Source organism: Syngnathus typhle, linkage group LG5 (assembly GCF_033458585.1).
Source record: "Syngnathus typhle isolate RoL2023-S1 ecotype Sweden linkage group LG5, RoL_Styp_1.0, whole genome shotgun sequence".
Classification (NCBI taxonomy): domain Eukaryota; kingdom Metazoa; phylum Chordata; class Actinopteri; order Syngnathiformes; family Syngnathidae; genus Syngnathus; species Syngnathus typhle.
The window spans coordinates 8,254,588-8,273,949 of NC_083742.1; the positions used below are offsets into that span (position 1 = coordinate 8,254,588).

At 39.3% G+C, this 19,362-nt stretch overlaps 1 protein-coding gene across 10 annotated transcripts in view; it reads right to left on the reverse strand.

The window, feature by feature from the left end:
• Positions 1-10,093, reverse strand: part of fbrsl1 (fibrosin-like 1) — a 232,041-nt gene extending 221,948 nt beyond the window's left edge. For 8 of the 10 annotated variants that reach the window (XM_061277971.1, XM_061277970.1, XM_061277969.1 and 5 more), the window contains exon 1: positions 8,956-10,093. In XM_061277971.1, coding sequence (XP_061133955.1) covers positions 8,956-9,243 — 288 coding nt within the window. In that variant the 5' untranslated portion in view covers positions 9,244-10,093. The remainder of the gene's footprint in view (positions 1-8,955) is intronic. The other 2 variants (XM_061277976.1, XM_061277975.1) reach the window with 1 other exon arrangement.
• Positions 10,094-19,362: the final 9,269 nt, after the last annotated feature.

Genomic DNA, 19,362 nt, shown 5'->3' on the forward strand with positions numbered 1-19,362 from the left:
GTCTAAAATCAATAAAGCGTTACCCAACTGCTAAAGTTTAAATTAGGGGTGTCCAAAATACGGCCCGCGGGCCAACTGCGGCCCGCGGTCCAGTTTTTATTGGCCCGCAGCAAATTCTGAAAACATAATTGAATATGGCCCGCACAAGAAGCTTGAGCTCAACTCTGTTGCACTTCTCAGGTTCCACACTAGATGGAGCCCGCCACACAAAGCATTTGACGTCCCATTAGCTTGGTTTGATAATATTATTGCTTATATAATAGTTATTTGATATCTAATTTATGTATATATCGTTATATGGGCCTGTGGAATATTTTGAAGTGCAAGCGCCGTCAGCGGCGCTCACCCATTGTTGACAAAGGACGATCGATGGGTTTAATGAATTGGAGTGACACAGATGGTTTTATAAACGTGTTATTTATGCAATATTTTTTTAATAACTCTGAATGTTACGTCAGGCCCGCTCTCAGCTCTTTGTTTGTGTTTATGTTACGTTAGCATACCTATCGTTTAGCTTGTTGTTGCTCGTTTATGTCTGTTCTTGGTGTTGGAGTTTGTGGAATAAATTGCCCCCCAAAATGAGACTTATACTCCGGGCGCGACTTATACATGTTTTTTTTTTTTCACTTTTTTGGGCATTTTATGGCTGATGCAACTTGTACTCCGGAGCGACTTTTAGTCCGAAAATTACGGTAAATATACGTGCATATATCCATTACTGTAAAAAGGTACCGTAATGGACTGAATAAAAAGACAGCTCCACCAAATCTTAACTAGTTTGAAAAAGTCAAAACTTTCAATCCAAAAAATCTTGATTGGGACATCTCGAGTAATGAGATGGTTGTAAGGCAGATGTCAGACAAGTGGAATTGATCTGATATTGCCTTAAAGTCCCCTTTCCCAACATCCATTTAGTTTCGATGAGTAAAGCTAGGAATGGTGACAAAGCACTTCAATCCAGCAAGAAAAGTGAATGTGGCAGCTTCTCCTTGAATTGTCAAGCAAATGTCATTGAGACAGCAAATGGAAGTGGCAATGGCAAAGGAAGAAAATCTGCATTGCATAACTACCCTCTGTGCTCTATTATCTTGGCCACAGTGTATTATACAGCTGCCAAAGCTGTCACGCAAAACACTGAAGCAATAATCCTTACTTGGCCATGATGGCACATACACTCAGAAAGAGTGACAGACATCTCTTTAAATGTAATCACAACATCAATTAACTATGAGTGTAATTAGCTACTGACTGACAAACTGGCATCGCTGTGAAGAGATAAAGATTCAGACAGCTTTATTGATCCCTATGTAGGCAATTTGTTCGCAGCTTCCGGGTCCAAATGCACATTCAGCTTCAACGAACACTTAACAAAACAACTCGTAAAAATGTGACAAGGAGTGAGGTAGATACAATAGGAGACGGGGAAATTGTGTTTGAAAAAAACAAGCCGGTGTTGGTGGCAAGTTGTAGAAGCAAAAGGCGACAACTGTTATCACTAATTGTTTTAACAAGGAAGATGCACAACTAAACAATGACTAAAGCAGACAAGAGTCCTGACTGTGTGAGTCATGCTAATAACATTGGAATCATTGTTAAAACAAGTGATTATGTCTAATAGAGGCTCATTTACAGCTTGTTACCAAATTGCGGGGAAAAAAAAAAAGCGGACTACAGTTTGCTTTTCACACTGTGTGTCTAGTTTTATTATTCTACCCTTTAGAACATCGGTGTCAAACTCAAGGCCCAGGGGCCAGATACGGCCCGCCAAATCATTTTATGTGGCACGCGAAGACAAATTGTGCATCAAATTCATGTCATTACTAGAATTGCAAATTGTCTTCACTTTTAATAATATCTTTTTTCTTTAATATTTGACCAGTTTTTACTCGGCTGATTTGAAAACAAGTTATTTGTTTGTTTTGTAGCTTTTACTGTATATAATATGAGGTGCTTATCATTTATTTGGGTTGACAGTCATAATTGCCCTCCGAAAGAAGCTATGACTACAATGCGGCCCGCGAAAAAAACCAGTTTGACACCTGTATCTTTTGATACTATGATGATATTTCAGATCTATGATGACAGAAAAAAAGGGAAATATATTGTTGCTCCTCTTTTGTAGGAAAAGTGGAAAAATGTTCTTCATTGATAAAAGTGGCTAGTTTTCAAAACTCTCACATTTAACACCCACTTCAAAAGCACACGCCACAATTAAACCAAACGACAGGTCTGCAAGGCTAGAAAAAGACACCCACGCTTGAAAGTACGCTAAATGTCAAAAAGGAACTTAAATAATGGTGAAGGTTAAACATCTCTCTTGCTATGTCAATGAAAGCCTTTGCTGAATAGGAAACCAGACATTTCTTCATGAACAACATACAGAGTGGCCTTTCACATGAATTATTTTCTACTACAAATTCTCCACTCCTTATGTACTCGGTCATCATAAAGACTTTGAGGAATATTAAGTCGGTACATCATAAAGCTGTAAATTACAACAGCTAAGCGACAAAGTAAAATATATTTTTTTTAAAAATGCAATTAATGTACAATTCTACAAATGAGCAGATGAAATGTTTATTTTCAAAATTCTTTAATAAGATTTATCAAGCAGTTTAAGAGTCATAAAGAGCAAAACAAGAGGGGCAAATCAGCAGTGAACAATTACCAGGCAACCCTCAAACAGCGCAGCGCCAAAGCTGGGCTCGGAGAGAGCATCTTAATCACAGCGTAATTACATCCTGCCATTCACCGCAATGAAAACACAAGCAGGAAGATGTAAGGCAGCCCGGGAGGACAAGAAGGAAATGGATATAAATATACATGCTTGCAACAAGCTGCCCACATGCTTTTATGTACCACTTAATATGTGTCTGTTATGTTGTCGATTTTGTACTCTTTAGAAATTCCTCATATGCTAAGCTGTCTGAAAACAGAGTCTTATTTGGAGGGCTTGTAGTCCCATGTAAATAAACCTCAAAATAGACAAATAGAATGGCTTAAAATAGAACTCTTAAATCGAATATATTTGTTCCACTGCCTCCTAAACAAACGCCACTAATTGGGAAAAAAAATGTGAGAACTACCTACAAATAGATATCATTAATAAATAAATCCATATTGTGTCAAGAAAAACATTAAATAGATAAAAACAAATGTGGGTTCTATTGTGTGATTAGATTTCCATCTGACCAAGCAGTTTTCTCATTTACTTCTAAATGTTTCAACGGTTTTCTGTTCATGCGTTTATCTGTTTAGTCTGTTTATGTGTTAATTATTTGCTTCTGGATGTCATTAACTGTTGGGTTGGTAAATGCTTGGAGATGTTGTTTCCCTTTCTTGTGTGAAGCACATTGAGTTGCCCTGTGTATGAAATACAAATTGAAAACACACACACACAAATTAACATATTATGATGTTATCAGCCTCTGGGCAATATCATATTTTCATGTTGCCCATTTAATGTGCTTTCACCTTATGATTGATTTTAAATGTTTTGAAAGTTGTTTTTATGAAGTACTTTAACATGTATTTACTGGTCAACTTCCAGAGACACTCCAGGCTCTGTATTTATTGAACAAAAAATATTGATTGATTAAACACATTAAAAAGTACCATAGGGACTTTTTGCCAAGACATAACCAAATGAGTTTGAGGGTACTCTTACATACTGTAATGACTGATCACAGTTTTGGAAACAATCAATATAAATGATACACTACCTCTGAATATCACACAAATGTAGCGCAAGCGGTCGTGCATGTGATTAAACTCCTGTTGAGCCTCTATAAGGCACTGGAATCTTTGTGGTGTGTATTTAGGCCACTGTTTAATGGCTGAGCGCTGTTACACAAAAAATCCCGTGTATATGATGGCACATTTATCAGCAAGATTGTCGGCTAATATACGCGACAGCTGGGGGACACCCCACTAGCACTTTCTACTTTCTGACCCAATGAAAAAGAGCATCTGGGGAGGTTACCTGTTTAATTAAAGCCCAGTTGTTTATCAACGTTATCACCAATGGGAAAAGTGACAACATCAGACAAGACTGGTGGCACTAAAGTGCTGCCTGATCATGAACATCAACAGTGACTCACGTAGCTTGGAGAGTAAGTACATGCAGTACACCATTTATCTGCACTGTAGTGCATGGAAGATCATGGCATGCATAAAAAAAGCATCCTATTTAACCATTCAAGCCTAAGGAAGCACGCATTACATCAAGTTGGTAAACTCATCGACTTGATTTATTTATTCAGCAAGCAGTCCGACCTCCTCTGTTACTAAACGTAGGTCAGATAATGCTGCGCGATGCAGTGTTGAGAAAATTACAAAGAGTAATGATGTATTGTATTGTGTGCGAACGTCTGGCAACTGTTTGCCGAGCGTTTGCGACCTTGAACAAACCCAGACGAGAATGCAACATTTGTGTTTGTCACTCAATGCAATAGGCTTTTAAATACAATAGATTTGTAACAGTGTACACAAATATAAAGAAGTCTAATGCTGCTGTGGGCTTATGAGATTTTTGCCATCAATTAAATTAATGCCACGTACTACTGAAAATTATAAGTTATATGAAGAGTATAAATAAAAAACAGATTGTTTTATAAATTGTGAAATTTAATGCAACTCATTACGTTTATGTTTACTTTGGCACTTTTTTCCATGGCATGCCTATTCCACCACCCAGTATTTGTCATAGTGCTTTGAATGAGTCTAATTTACCGGTGGACAAAGTTATTATGTCCCCCATATCATGACTACCAGTAATGTCTGGAATAGAATATTGAATAGTGGCAGTCCTAATTACATTCAAAGACAAACAATTATAACTGCAATGCTGCTAGCTTAAATTTGACGACCAGATGGGAAACTATGGCTGCAGAAAGCGAAGCAGCAATTCTCAGCTTTCCTAACCATTACTGTCAAGATCCCTGTGGGCAGAAAACATAATTTGCCCATGATACTCTATAGAGCTGCATTGTGGCCAACAATGGATGATCTGTGTAAAACAGAACCTTAAGGAAAAAAGAGCAATCCCACTTAACTGCTCTTATCGGAAGTAATAAAAAGAAAGGTTTATAAAATACAGGTTTTCGAGCAAAAGAAGAAATGACACTATAATAAAATGGTCTGCCTCACTCTCAGAGGTCTTAGTGGTGTCAAGGACCACTACTAAAATGCAATTAAATAAACCTAAAACCTCCGAGTGGGTTTAACAATTTATTCTGCAGAACAAAAAGAAAACACACAAGATAATCTACACTATAAATTTATGTTGAAAGCAGATGGAAAGCGGGATTTGGGATTAACGAGAGGGGATTAGTGACTCCAACATTACTCAGAGAGCAAACAGAACAAATCAAAAATCTTTAATGCTGTGACATTATTTATCATCTACTCACTTGTTCAATACCAGCAGCAAAGCAGCAGAAGCAGAGAGTAATTGTTTCAGAACACTGCTTTCGGGTGAAATTCATCTATCCATGGGAATTAACTGCTCAGCATTTGGAAAACCTCCTCAGCACAGGTAATGGCACAATTATTTGAGTTTGTTAAGAGGGAACACAGATTGAAACGTCACAGTCTCAAAGAGAGCAGATTCTTCAATTCAATTCAATGTCAAACCATGACAATTGTTTTTGTATCATCATTTTTTCCAGGTTAACAGACGGGGAATTTGCAAAAATATAAACATGGCCTGAATATCATATGTAGGCATAGCGGAAAATGGCTTTCAGATGTAATGAATTGGGATACAAGATCAAGGCAGGCCATGCTCGAGTCTAAGCCAGCATCTCGGGAGCTGGAACCTATCAGTTTTTAAACAGCATACAATATGTGCAATAAGAAAGGGGGGTGGGGCAACGGCATTACATTACTGAACGTTCGGTAACAATTCTGCCCGGGTCCCAGGCTAAAACAGAACAATGAGGTGATGATGGCCTTAACAAGAACAATCAAACAGGTTAAACTGAGGTGCTTTAAAAAGGAAATTAGGGGAAATATTTATGCCATGCCTCAATAAATGTTCCAGAATGCTAATGGGACAGAAGTCTTACACTAACACAATCATGCTGGCCGTCGATCACCTTGACTGGGTCAAAAGGAACCACACACTCTTACCAGTTTTTCGGCGCATGATGCAATAGGTCAGCACTGTTCCATGCTAGAATGCTGCAAGTAGCAGCCTCATGAGCAATTAGCACCGGTAGCGTAGGTCACGCACTCATTTCGGGCATCTACTTTGAAGGTGAAAGCGAGCTCAACATACATTTAATGATCAACACATTTAAAGTGCATCCGCTAACAATATTGCTGTTTATAGCTGTAAACAAATAATGATTGCTGTTTATTAAACCATAGATATTATAATAAGTTATTTCAGAGGAAATCAGGGAAAAGCAAAAATCACAGCTCCGAGTCCACTTACATCGTTTAATAAAGCAGAGCTGTTCATATGAAAATCAGAACAATTACCCACAAGTAGTCAGCCATATCTTGCTTCATTTACTTAGCCTTGAAATGAAAGCTTGGTTGGAGAGTGCACTGATTTCTGTTCTCATTCAGTATGCATTAGGCAGTTCACTGAGAATAAATTATCTCAACGTTATTTTCCAGGAATCTTGGAATAATAATAATAGTACAGGCAAAATAATGCACGGTTTGATTTAAGACAAGCTGAACTAGAATGGCAAATGTGAATATAAAATTGCACCATGCTAGAGAATCCTAAAAATCAATCGCATAGAGCAGAGGAGAAGCCAGTAGAAAGTACTTAGCTGCTTTGACATCCTCAAAGTACACAGCAGCTGTAAGAAGCTCAAGAGGGCAGAAATAATCACAGATATGGCACATGAGGGTATCTTCACACATCTTCATAAACATGTCACAATGTAAGCACGGCTATGACATGCGTGGCACTAAATAGTAAGCTCATCCTGCTTAATGGTAATTGCACGCTCAGATTTAATGAGGTGTAATATATTTGATGTAGAGTAGATGCTTTCTTCCAGGACTTCAAAAGTGCCGCAGTAGTTGGTGGTGGTTAGAGTTCAAGCACTTTCACTTCACTGCCTTTATGCCACTCCAAGCATAGTGGAATGGTTCAGTTAAATGCAGAAACAATTGAATTACCCGTGACCTGAGCAGGTTAAACTTGTGAACAGATGGCCAGCTGATGATCATCATCAGGTAAATTCTACTGATCGACTTATTTTCTGGTGGTGCACTCCTGAGCTTATTCTGCAGCAACCCTGCCATTAACCATATCAAACTAAGTGGGAGTAAAGAGACATGACTGATTAATTCTTTTGCTGAGCCTTCATGGGTGGCAGTTGCTGGAATTAGGTGACTTGTGGTATCATCATTGGGCTTGTAAATTAGGTCATCATCTTAAAATATGGATCTCTAAGGACATGCTGTCTTTATTATAAAGATCCTGCCCAAAAAAACTCAGCTCAAATGAGGCAACCCTTAATGCCATGGAAAATCAAAACAGGCACACTTCAGCCTTGTCGGGAAGACTGATATCCCACTGGGACTAAAGATTTATTTTTCATTTGCCACTTAATGAGATAATAAGAGAATGTCACAGGAGAATGTCTTTCAATCCTGAAAGCATTTTGCTAACATTTAGAAAGACGGAGAAGTAATGGCAGAAGCAGTTATCGGTAACCTGCCAATCAACCTGTCACAACTAACTGTTGCAAAAGGGTGTTCATCACTGAGCAAAATGTCAGGAATGCATTTCCAGCTCTGAGTGAACATGGATACAATACTATCCAAGCGACACCACTTGTTTGTTTTCCTTAATGGCCCGTGTGCTGCCAGTACAAAACGTCTCATTCACAAGGCAGCAGACTTCACTGGTGCAGTGGCAGCCAAACTCAACTACCATTCACACTGATACATAAAAACTGAACTGCAGGGTGCACTGAAATTCACTCGATACGTTTATTAAAAGACATATTTAAAGACTAACGGTAAACACATCATAAATCAAAACACGTCTGTTAATAAAAATACACCATAAATGACTTTCTGAGAATCTTTTACTATAAAAAAGAAAAGAAACTGTGACATAAGGACGGATAGGGGGAAAGACAATTTTATCCAATATACTCTAATAAATTTTAAGTGGAATCTCTCTAGATCAGGGGTGTCCAAAGTCTAGCCCAGGGACCATTTGCAGCCAACTGCCAATTTTTGTTGGACAGCTGTGTAGTCTCATAATAAAGTGATATGTATATATAAAGTTGCGTTTTTTTCCATAGTTTGGGTGGGGGGGGGGGGGGCGACTTATACTCAGGAGCGACTTATATACATATATATGGTGGGGTTTTTTTCACTTTTTTGGGCATATTATGGCTGGTGCGACTTATACTCCGGTGCGACTTATACTCCGAAAATTACGGTATATATATACGTTTATAGCCATCTATCTATATATACACACACATATATATACATACACACATATCACAACACCATACATACACACACACCACACGACACACACACACACACACACACACACACACACACACAGAAAACCTAAATAAAACTCACCCAAGCACAAGAAAAACTTGAAAGCTTCAAGAGCCTGCATTTGAACACCCAACTTCAACATTGGCCACCATGCTGCTCCACACAACTTTTGCACATTAACTTCAGGTATGACACTAATCCTAATGATAACCTTTGCATTGCACTGATAACATGTAGGCTATATTGGGTGGATTTTAGAATATGCTTTTAGAGTGTTGCACAACAAAGGATGAATGGACTATCCTTTTCTTTGCATTTTCCTGAGGCTCTCTGTGGAAAAAGTTTGGCCTTCCTTGGTCTAGCAAAATAATATACCTCAGTGGAGAGCCACTGTACCTCCAAAGGAGAAATGTACTTTTTTGTGAGCAGACAGGAGATAATAACGTGCATCCTGCTTACCTCCAGACTGTCCAGACTGATGAAACTGGTGATAGCAAATCCATCAATGATATCTTCTTCCTGCGAGCTGGACTCCCGTCTCTTCCGCCGGGGAGTGCGCGGTGATCTGGCGGCCGCTGTGGGGTGCGACGCCCTTTTAGCGTCCCTATTCGGGCTGTGTTCCTCCCTGTCGGAGTACGTGGAGTTGGGATCGGGGCTGCGGGGGTCTTTGCTCCCCGTCTCTTGCAACCTTCTCACCGTTTCCCTCTTGGGTCGGCATCTCCGACCCTTCTTCAATTTCCCATCCATGTTAAGAGGAGGGAAAGGCGGGCGGAGGAAAAGGGGGCGGGGGGGTCTTGGAGTGTCAAAACCAATGCAAACAGAACTCCACGCGAGACGCTGTCTGTGTGCGCCGTGGAATCACAAACAAAACACAGTGAAGGATCCTTGGCTACGCTGCAACGACTATAAATGATCGTGTGTGTAACTCAAGCCTTGGACGCTCAATGACCTTGGGTAAAAAACCTCGGCGATCTCCATTACGACAAGCAAACGCGCAAGTATAAACATAAGCGTGAGGAGGGGAAGGCAAAAGCCACACGCTTTTGGTCACGAATCTGCACTGTGTCGAGGCGCTATCTGCTAAAGCAGGTGCAAAATGGCAGATCCAGTTCAAAATCCACGAATTAGACTCGCTTTGTAACTTTTGTTGCATCGGAACATTGACAGAGCGCCAACGCCGAACCTCGCTGCAGGGCGCAAACAGTGCAGAGAAATCATGTCTCTGGCCGTTGTTGTTTCCCCACCTCCCCGATCCATGATTCAATGTCAAAAAGAGCTCGGGGTACTATCCGGTCGAGACCAAACCCCTGGTGGTCAACCGAGGTCTGATGTGGTCCTTCAATAATCCCCGCGTGTTGAGTTGGAAGATATTAATCCTCGCTGTACTTCAAGTGTTGCGTGATACTTGTGCGCAATATAGCCGAACCGATCCGAAGCGTCCGAATCAGACAGCGGTCCAGTGTGAAATCAAACTCCATACGGCAGAGTAGCGGTCCATTCCAGCTCGGATAATGTTGGCTTCCCCCACAAATCCACTCCAGTCCGTCCCTTGGTTGCTCAGTGGCTCACGTTGCTCTCTATTCGCATAATAAGCGTTTGATAAGAGTCCTTAAAGCGACAGGAGTGATTAAAATCTCTCTCTCTCTCTCTCTCTCCCCCCCTCTCTCTCTCGCCTCCCATCGCATCCTTTCATCCAAAATGAAGAGACAGTCAATCTTAATAGAAACCAGCCACAATTCCAGCACTTTAATGGATTGCACTTTACCAGAAGGTTGCTGACGTTGAATACAACGTAATTAAAAACAACATAATCGAGAATTGTCGCCCCCGAGATTTCACATGTCACTATTTTAAACTGTCAGAAGTGGTGGCACGCCTGCACGCACACGCACAAACCTATCAAGCTCTTTTTAATGGTTGACTATTATCCTATCCTCGGAGCTGGTTTCCCAGCCGAAAACAAAAAGTGGCATTTTATTGTCTGGTTTTCTGGAAGAAAAAAAGTCAACATGATACTTTGTCCTCCCATGTGAATAAGATTTATTTACCTGTGGACAGTGGGGACAGTGTCAGGACAGGGTTCTGCAGTGTTAAGTCACTAATGCAACAGTTGAGTTACCTTTTAGATCCATCCATTCATTATCTACACCGCTTGTCCCCACGGGGGTCACAGGCGTGCTGGAGCCTATCCCAGCAGTCATCGGCCATATTGTAAATTAATACCATCAAACATTTTGCTGACCTGTATAACATGTGTATCAAAATTTAATTGATGGGAACATTTTTAAAAATATACTGTAATTTTTGGACTATAAGTCGCGTTTTTTTTTTTTCATAGTTTGGGTGGGGGGGCGACTTATATACTTATATGTTTTCTTTTTCACTTTTTTGGGCATTTTATGGCTGGTGCGATTTATACTCCGGTGCGACTTATAGTCCGGAAATTACGGTAGTGTAGTGGACAAATGTTGGGCTAAAGCAGTGCTTCTCAAATAGTGGGGCGCGCCCCCCTTGGGCTAAAGCAAGTTTGATGTATCAATGACTGAATGATTTATTTAGTTCGGTTCCATTTTAAGGAATAATATAAACATTTTTGAAGGGGAGCGGGAAATGGGGCTTGAGTCGCGTGCAATCGACTCGTTCAAACTAGTTTGAGTGCATTTCCTGTACAGAATTACTTCATGCTCTTATTCGTCCCTAGCTCTGTTTACCTCATCCGGGAGCATGAAGCAGTAAATGTGGGAAGTGTGACAGTTAGTCGAACAGTCCATCCATCCATTCGTCCATCCATCCATCCATTTTTCGTCCGTCCATCCATCCATCCATCCATCCGTCCGTCCACCCGTCCGTCCTCACTAGGGTTGCAGGTGTGCTAGAGCTCATCCCGTTTAATTTTGGTTGAAAGAAGTGTACACCCCTAATTTAATTTGGTGGTTGCCATCCAATCACAGGGCACAAAAAGACAAAAACGTATTCAAACTGACACTTGAGCTTATCCCATTTGATTTTGGGTGAAAGAACTGTACACTCCTAATTAATTAATTAAGTGGTTGCCATCCAATCACAGGACACAAATAGACAAAAAATATTCGAACTGACAGTTATTATTTTATTTTTTTATACACACCAACTAATTAACCATTCAATTAGTGAGTACAGGTGAGGCTGTAAACTACGGGTGCATTGTTTGACAAGGCCACAAAACCTTTGTCTTGCCAAAATCTGGCCCTTCTGTTTTTCATTAAATGATCAATATTTCTGCAGTGAAGCAAATTTATTTTCATACATCACACCTCATTTGGGAAAGTTTCAGCTTTCTTGAGTCATTTCTAAAAAAGCAATGGATGCATTTCAATCCAGGATGTAGTAGGCTTTTGTTTCTAGTGACAGACCTTTTGTCAGGGACTGTATTAGGATATGCTTGATCAGGAAATAACATTTTAATCCCACTTTGTTTCTATAAATCTCCTTGTTTATATTTTCAAACGATCACTTTTACTACACTCTTGAGAAATCATTGGTAGCTTTTTTTTTTTTTAAACAGGCTACTCATGTGGTCCTTGGGGGAACCACGTTGGAGACTCCTGCACCAGCATCTGACTTATTTTCAGGAAGAATACTTCTGGCGTGAAATAAGGTTCATGTTTACATTTAAGTGCACAAACAGTAACAGTTTCACAATGAACTGTCATAAATTCCCCTGTAGCCTCCTTGATATTTTTTCTGTCAACATATTATGCAACCCGACAATTTGAAGAAGTACTCAGACTTAAAAGAATCCCACAGAAGTTCCCCTTCTTTGATGATGAATGGAAATATAACAAATGCCATTGTTACTTTTCATTAAAGATTTCATTTGCTTAGTCATTGTTAGACAATGGGTGAATTTACACATCAATATTTTATTTGTATTTTTCGCTCTGATGAAGATAAACATCTGAAGGTACCTACCGGTACTTGAGTTTTTTTTTTTCACAGAATACTTATTTAATCTTACTCAAGAGGAATACTTTTGCTTGAGTCCGATTATTCTGAAACAACAGTCCTCTCGAGTTGAATTTGTTGCTCCTCTTCCCACCTCTGCTTCTGAGTCATCATTAGTTGTCCGCCTTGTGAATCATGAAGCGTTCACATCAAACGCTTTTACTGTTAATCATCTCATTAAAAGAGTTGCAAGCAACAGGGAATAGATTGTTTTCACTGATTTTAATTATTATTTGATCATCACAGTACTACAAGGAGAGAAGCAATATTTAGGCAGTTAGTATGCTGATTCCTGGGAGGGAATTTCCTTTTACGCCTTGAATCTTCTGTGAAACAGGAACGAAACGCATCAAGATGCAAAACGAAAGTACTTTTATGCTAATACAGAGCGCTGTGGGGTAAATCATCTCGAGCATTGTAGGTGATTAAACTGGATTTGACAGTTAGTGAGTGAGTATGATGAAGAGGTTCTGATACACCGCTGAGTCGGGTCGCGGAGTGCACATCTCCAAATGCTACTTGTCCGTACTTTGATGTTCATGTCTGCTGGCTTCGGTTCAAGATCTGCCATATTTATCAAAAACACGCTGTAATCTTCCATGATGTTACTTTTAAAGGAAAATCGCTACATGAATAGTGCATCAATTTTTTGGCAAATGGACTTTAAGAGAAACAGATATGAGATCATTCTCATGTTAAGCTAACCTCTGTAACTACTGCAACTCAAACCCTTTTCGGAACAGCTTTGTAAAAACTAATTCAGTAAGGAGATTAAAAAAAAAACAGGGGAACAGGTATAGAGAGCAAGCCATGGAGGAGAGCAAAGAGATTACCTCGATTTTCTTCAATGCTACTATTTGCTTTGAGCTTAATCCATAGCTAGAGACTCAGAGCTCCCCACATTGCAGCCATTCAAACACTAGTCTCTTTCAAAAGCTTAGTCTCAGCTGTGCTGCAAACTGAGAAGAGGAAGCCTGTCATGCTCGTGCTGTATGATATTCGCGTACAAGAACAGCTTTTCATTGCTTCTTCCTCCATGGTATGGGTTCAATATGTTCCCATAGTCACAATATTTAATGCAGTTAATACAGTTAGCATGCAAAATTGGTTGGAAAAATACAGCATAACGTGTTGATTCTGGATTGAGGGGCGGGAATCTGAAGAAGATGAGAAAATTGTTTCAAGCACACACCAAAATATAGAAACCAGGCTTTTACACACTGCACACAATTCATCAAGAAATTACAAATATGCCAAAGCAAGTCATTGTTGACATCAATCATTTAGTTGGATAACATATACAGCAATTTGTCCACACCCGGAATGTAACAGATCGAGGCCAAAAATCCATGTTTCATTTCAAGTATTGTGTAAAATTGTGGATTTTGGTCAACTAAGGTTAAGTATCGTCTGCCAACTACAGCATGGCTACGGGAAATAAATGATAAGGTTCGTCAACCAAAAATCTTTCGCAAGACTATAAAAAATTACAGTTGAGAAAAATATGACCGTACATGAACTCTAAAAGGCTGCATTAAAGTCAAATGTTCCACACCAGATTACATACCCACACATTTTCATTGTTGAACCACCTATTGAGCCCTGGTTAAAAAAAACAATAAGCTTATGCTCTTATCCATTGTCATTTAGACAACAACTTGTGTCTTTCTGTAAATATATGTAGCAGCCTCATGTAAAAAATAAATAAATAAATAAATAAATAAAAAAAATCCCAGATTTCACACCAAGTCACTTTGCGAGTAAATTGAGATGAGATTATCATCACCTGAATCAGAGTCGTCTTTATTAGCCAATTATATTAAACACGCAAGGAATGTATCTCTGGTAGTTGAACAGCAAACAGACCACTAAGTGAAAAAATATACTTTTACATAAATAGAGTCAGCGAGCAATGTAAGGGGACCAGTTGAACGGTAATGCTAATAAAACTGTGCAAATAATGCAGATAATTGTCCAGTGGTGTGGTCATACTAATAATATCACACCAAAGATGTGCATAATGGGCAAAAACTGGGAAACTCACAAAAGAATTCTAAGTCTGTTGTTTAAGAAGTTAATGGGAAAAGGGAAGAAGCTTTTGGAATGTCTGCTGTTTTTAGTTTGCAGGTTCAATGGCACCTATCTGAGGGAAGAAGCTGGAAAATGTAGTGACCAGGATGTCCAATAGAATTTTGATAGCCGTTGTCTTAGTTCTTACAGAGGGCAAGTCTTCGAGAGTTGGTGGGTCGGGGATGCCAATTATCATCTCGGCAGACTGTCCTTTGCAGTTGGATTTCAACTTTAAGTACTTTTATGACATGTTTGATGGTGTGCTGTAAGATTTTACCACTATAAAATGGGTGCCTTGGCTCAATAAAGGTGAGGAAACACTGGAATAGTGGATGGTCAGCCAACATTGCAGACATTAAAATAAATCTATGGGTTCCTGCAACACATTTCCAACTCTGAGTAAAGAAAATCCCTTTATTTATTTATTTTTTTATTTATTTGTTTGTTTGTGTTTGTGTTTGTTTGTTTGTTTGTTTATTTATTTAATTATTTAGCTATACTGCAGATTGAGTATCAATAGATGAATCAGCATTTCATCTTTTTGATTCTGCATCTGATAAGACAACTTGGAAGTACCTTTTGTTAGAACCCAGATTTATCATTTGAGCTAAAGCACTGAGACAGACGGGTCTTTTGTTGTTCTGGTTGGTCCTATATCTTATTGATTGTTCTAACCATACACAGTGCTGAATGTCTACACTCAGTTTAGGACTTTGGACTTTTGCATACACAGGATACAGTTAGAGGTGTAACCTACATGAAAACCAGAAAACTGTCTATGGGTGAAAGATTCCGCTTACAAATTGCTAAACTAGGATGAGAAAATGAGGAACAGAGTCATTGCACAAATACTGATCACAGGCAACCGTTTAAAAGCAAATCATGAGCAAATGAGTGGCTGAGACTTGGATTCCGTTTCTAATGTTGACATTGTTTTCCCTATGACAAATGACATATGGTTAATGGTAAATGGACTGCACTTATGTACCGTATTTTCCGGACTATAAGGCGCACCTAAAAACCTAAAATTTTCTCAAAAGCCGACAGTGCGCCTTATAGTCCAGTGTGCCTTATATATGGACCAAATTCCCTAATTTAAACTGGCCCGAAGCATTGTGTCATGAAATCAGTCATAAGTGGCCCGCTGAAGACTATGAATCATGAATCAAAAAGACTATGGATCATTATTTTGTGATTATAAAGTAATTTGTTGCGTCTGAAGTTGAAATAAAAAATAATAAAATGGAGAATGATTTGATTTGGATTAAAAATCTGACAGGTTGCATTAATGGTGCGCCTTATATAAGGACAACGTTTTAAAATGGGCCATTCATTGAAGGTACGCCTTACAGTCCAGTGCTTTACTCACATTAACCAATTCAGACAGACAGTCATACACCAAAGGGAGGCTGCAGGCCCACTGAAAGTAAATTAGGGTTGAGCGTCTTGCTCAAGGACACTTGGACAGGGTCACCAGGGTTGAGGATCGAACCCACAACCTTGGAGACGGCCACTGAGCCACCCTATATGTCAAGAGTAAGTTATAGACGGATGGAAGGGAGAGAATCCAGTCATTTTTCAAAATGAAATATTTTTCAGTGTCAGATAATACGTACCGTAATTTTCGGACTATAAATCGCGATTTTTTTCATAGTTTGGGTGGGGGGGCGACTTATACTCAGGAGCGACTTATATAGATATGTTTTTTTTCTCTTTTTTGGGCATTTTATGGCTGGTGCGATTTATACTCCGGTGCGACTTATAGTCCGAAAATTACGGTAAATAAACTGCAGGTACTGCAATTTTTTGTCTTTCATCCGTAGTAGTAGAATTAGCCTCACTGCTCCAATGCTTTAAGAGTGTTACTTTGAGCTTTTGAGATTGCTTTAATTATTCTGAATACCGTATTTTCCGGACTATAAGGCGGACCGGACTACAAGGCGCACCTTCAATGAATGGCCCATTTTCAAACTTTGTCCTTATATAAGGCGCACCGGACTATAAGGCGCACCATTAATGCATCATGTCAGATTTTTAATCCAAATCAAATCATTTTCCATTTTATCTTTTTTACTTCAACTTCAGACGCAACAAATTACTTTATAATCACAAAATAATGATCCATATTCTTTTTGATACATGATTCATAGTCTTCAGCGGGCCACTTATGATTGATTTCATGACACAATCCTTCGAGCCAGTTTAAATTTAGGAATTTGGTCCATATATAAGGCGCACCGGACTATAAGGCGCACTGTCGGCTTTTGAGAAAATTATAGGTGCGCTTTATAGCCCGGAAAATACGGTACACACATCTCAGTGCTGTGTTAAATTTAAGCACCAAAAAACAAAAACAAACCCAGTTTAGCTCAGCATACTGTTGGACTTGGCTATCTCAGTTTGTTGAACTAGCTGTCATTGAAGAATTACTATGAGGGGGAAAGAAAATAAGTGTGTGGCTTAATGCCTATAGGGCTGTTGGCTGTCTCCTTGACACATCATGGAGTAATTCACTTGTATGGTAGCAATTTATGGAGAGACCCAACAAGAAACCTGCCCGGGGGGCCTCAAACAACAAGTGCTCTCTCGAGAAACTGCAGCAAGCCATACATTTGGCCTGGTCTGGTCTGGACACTGCAAACCACAGCATGAAAAATTAACCTCCTCACTCCACAGAGCCGACCTTACATATCCTCCCTACCTCTCTTGTTCTCTCCTGCTTTCTCCTAGTATCAGGCTTTCTTCCTTTTTTTCTATCTTGTTTTCTTATTGTCAACACAGCCTGTCCAGTGTTATGTTGACTTTTTTTGTCTGTGCTGCAGATCTTTGGTTCAAAATCAACAGCAGTTTGTCAAATGTTGAATGCTGGCAGTCATTTACAGATGGGCTGACTGACGATGAGCTGAGAATATATTCTGTGTGTAACAGAGCGAATCCATTCTCACTCAAAAATACTCTGCCAGTGGTTGGTACTATTTAACTCAACATGATTAATAGTTATTGATTAGGCTATATACTACAGTCATTTATCTTCTGTACACTCAAACCACTTCTTAAAAAAGATGCATGTGATGGCTAATTACAGACCAATATCCAACCTTCCTTTTCTGTCAAAGAGTGTAAAAAATAGTTAGCAAACAGTTAAATGACTTTCTATGAAAGAAATAATTAATTTGAAGACTTTCAGTCACCAGTTTAGGGTGTACCCAGCCTACCGCCCAATGACTGCTGGGGGAGGCTCCAGCACACCCGCAACCCCCGTGAGGATAAGAGGTTCAGATAATGGATGGTTTGAATTTCAGTCATTGTTATGTTTTTTGTGCATGTGCTGCTAAATAAGTGGTTCTCAACTGTTGTCACTTTGGGACCCACGTCTTTTGATACGAATCCTCTGAAAATGCAAGTACGGCATCTTAGATTTCTAAACACCGTTTAAAACAAGGCTCACCTGAACGACACATGAATAGTGGAAGCTGATTAGTCGACACAAGAAGCTGGACCGAGAAGAACTGTTGTCAGTTGACATGACATAGGAACACAGGAAAAACATGAATCAAAATTAAATCCAATCAAAACAAAGTCAACAAAAACAAACATCATTACACGGGGTTGCCATTAAATTGTATCTATTGGTAATAAAGAATGTGTGTGTGTAGATGTCACCCATGGCATTCCGCAGGGATTCATACATGAACCACTACTATTCAGACTAAAAATGCTTCCTTGAGGACATATTACGCATTGGAAAGTACTCTGTTACTTTTTGATTTTTCACAGAAATCAACAATGAAACTGAATTAACACTCTCATCTACCCAAGTTCCAGGTGTGCTTCAAAGAAACAAGAAACTGGATGACTTCTAATATATCTTAGAACTTAACCAAGCTCAACTTGAAATCAAAGTCCTTGACTCACAGCAAGTCAGAGGCAAGATCTCTAATGATATAATTGGTCTAGAATGCTTGGTAATAATCCCCAGGAGCTCCGTAAGGAATCTTGGCATACAGCAATTGTTCATCATCTCACTGGCTGATGCTCAAAAACTATTTTCATACATTTGTGACCCTGCTGTGGTGGTTTATTGCAACTCTTTGCTAATAACTTGTCTAAATAGTAAGTCCCTGAAGACCTTCCAGCTGATCCAAAATGCTGCTGCAAGAGTCCTAAACTGAACCAAGAGGAGGGATCATATTTTTCCTATTGTAGCATCTCTGCACTGACTTCATAAAAAAATTAAGAATTGACATAAAAAGCACTACATACACAAGCACCATTGTACATTCAAGACCGCATGGTGCCTTATCAACCTAGTAGAATGCCACAATCAAAGAGCTTACAATTAAATGTCCATGCATTTTTTTTTTGGTCAAGAATGAGAAGTAAAGCATTCAGCCATCACGCTCTTCTCTAGGGAGCCATCTTTCTGATTCAGTCTGGAGGGTAGAGACACTCTATTCAAAATAAACTTTGCTTAATAATAAAGCTTACAGTCAGGGGTGGCTTGACTTGTCCTGGCTCATTTCGTTTTCACGGCAATTTCTCAGTGACTTGATATTTGTAAAAACATGGAAAATGAGTTCTTCCAACAACTTTGGGTCTGCTGTTCAGATGTGTTGTGCCATCTTCGAGTGAGATTCCCTTTGCACAGGGGATAATAAAAAAAAAATCGAAGTATGTTTTTTTGTTATTGTTGAGCAGTCCATCTTTCATATATTATGCTTTTGGAAATTAAAATATATTAAAACACCGTTCTGTACAGTGATTCAATACAACAGATGTGTACATATTTTGTGCTTATTAAAAATGGCATTT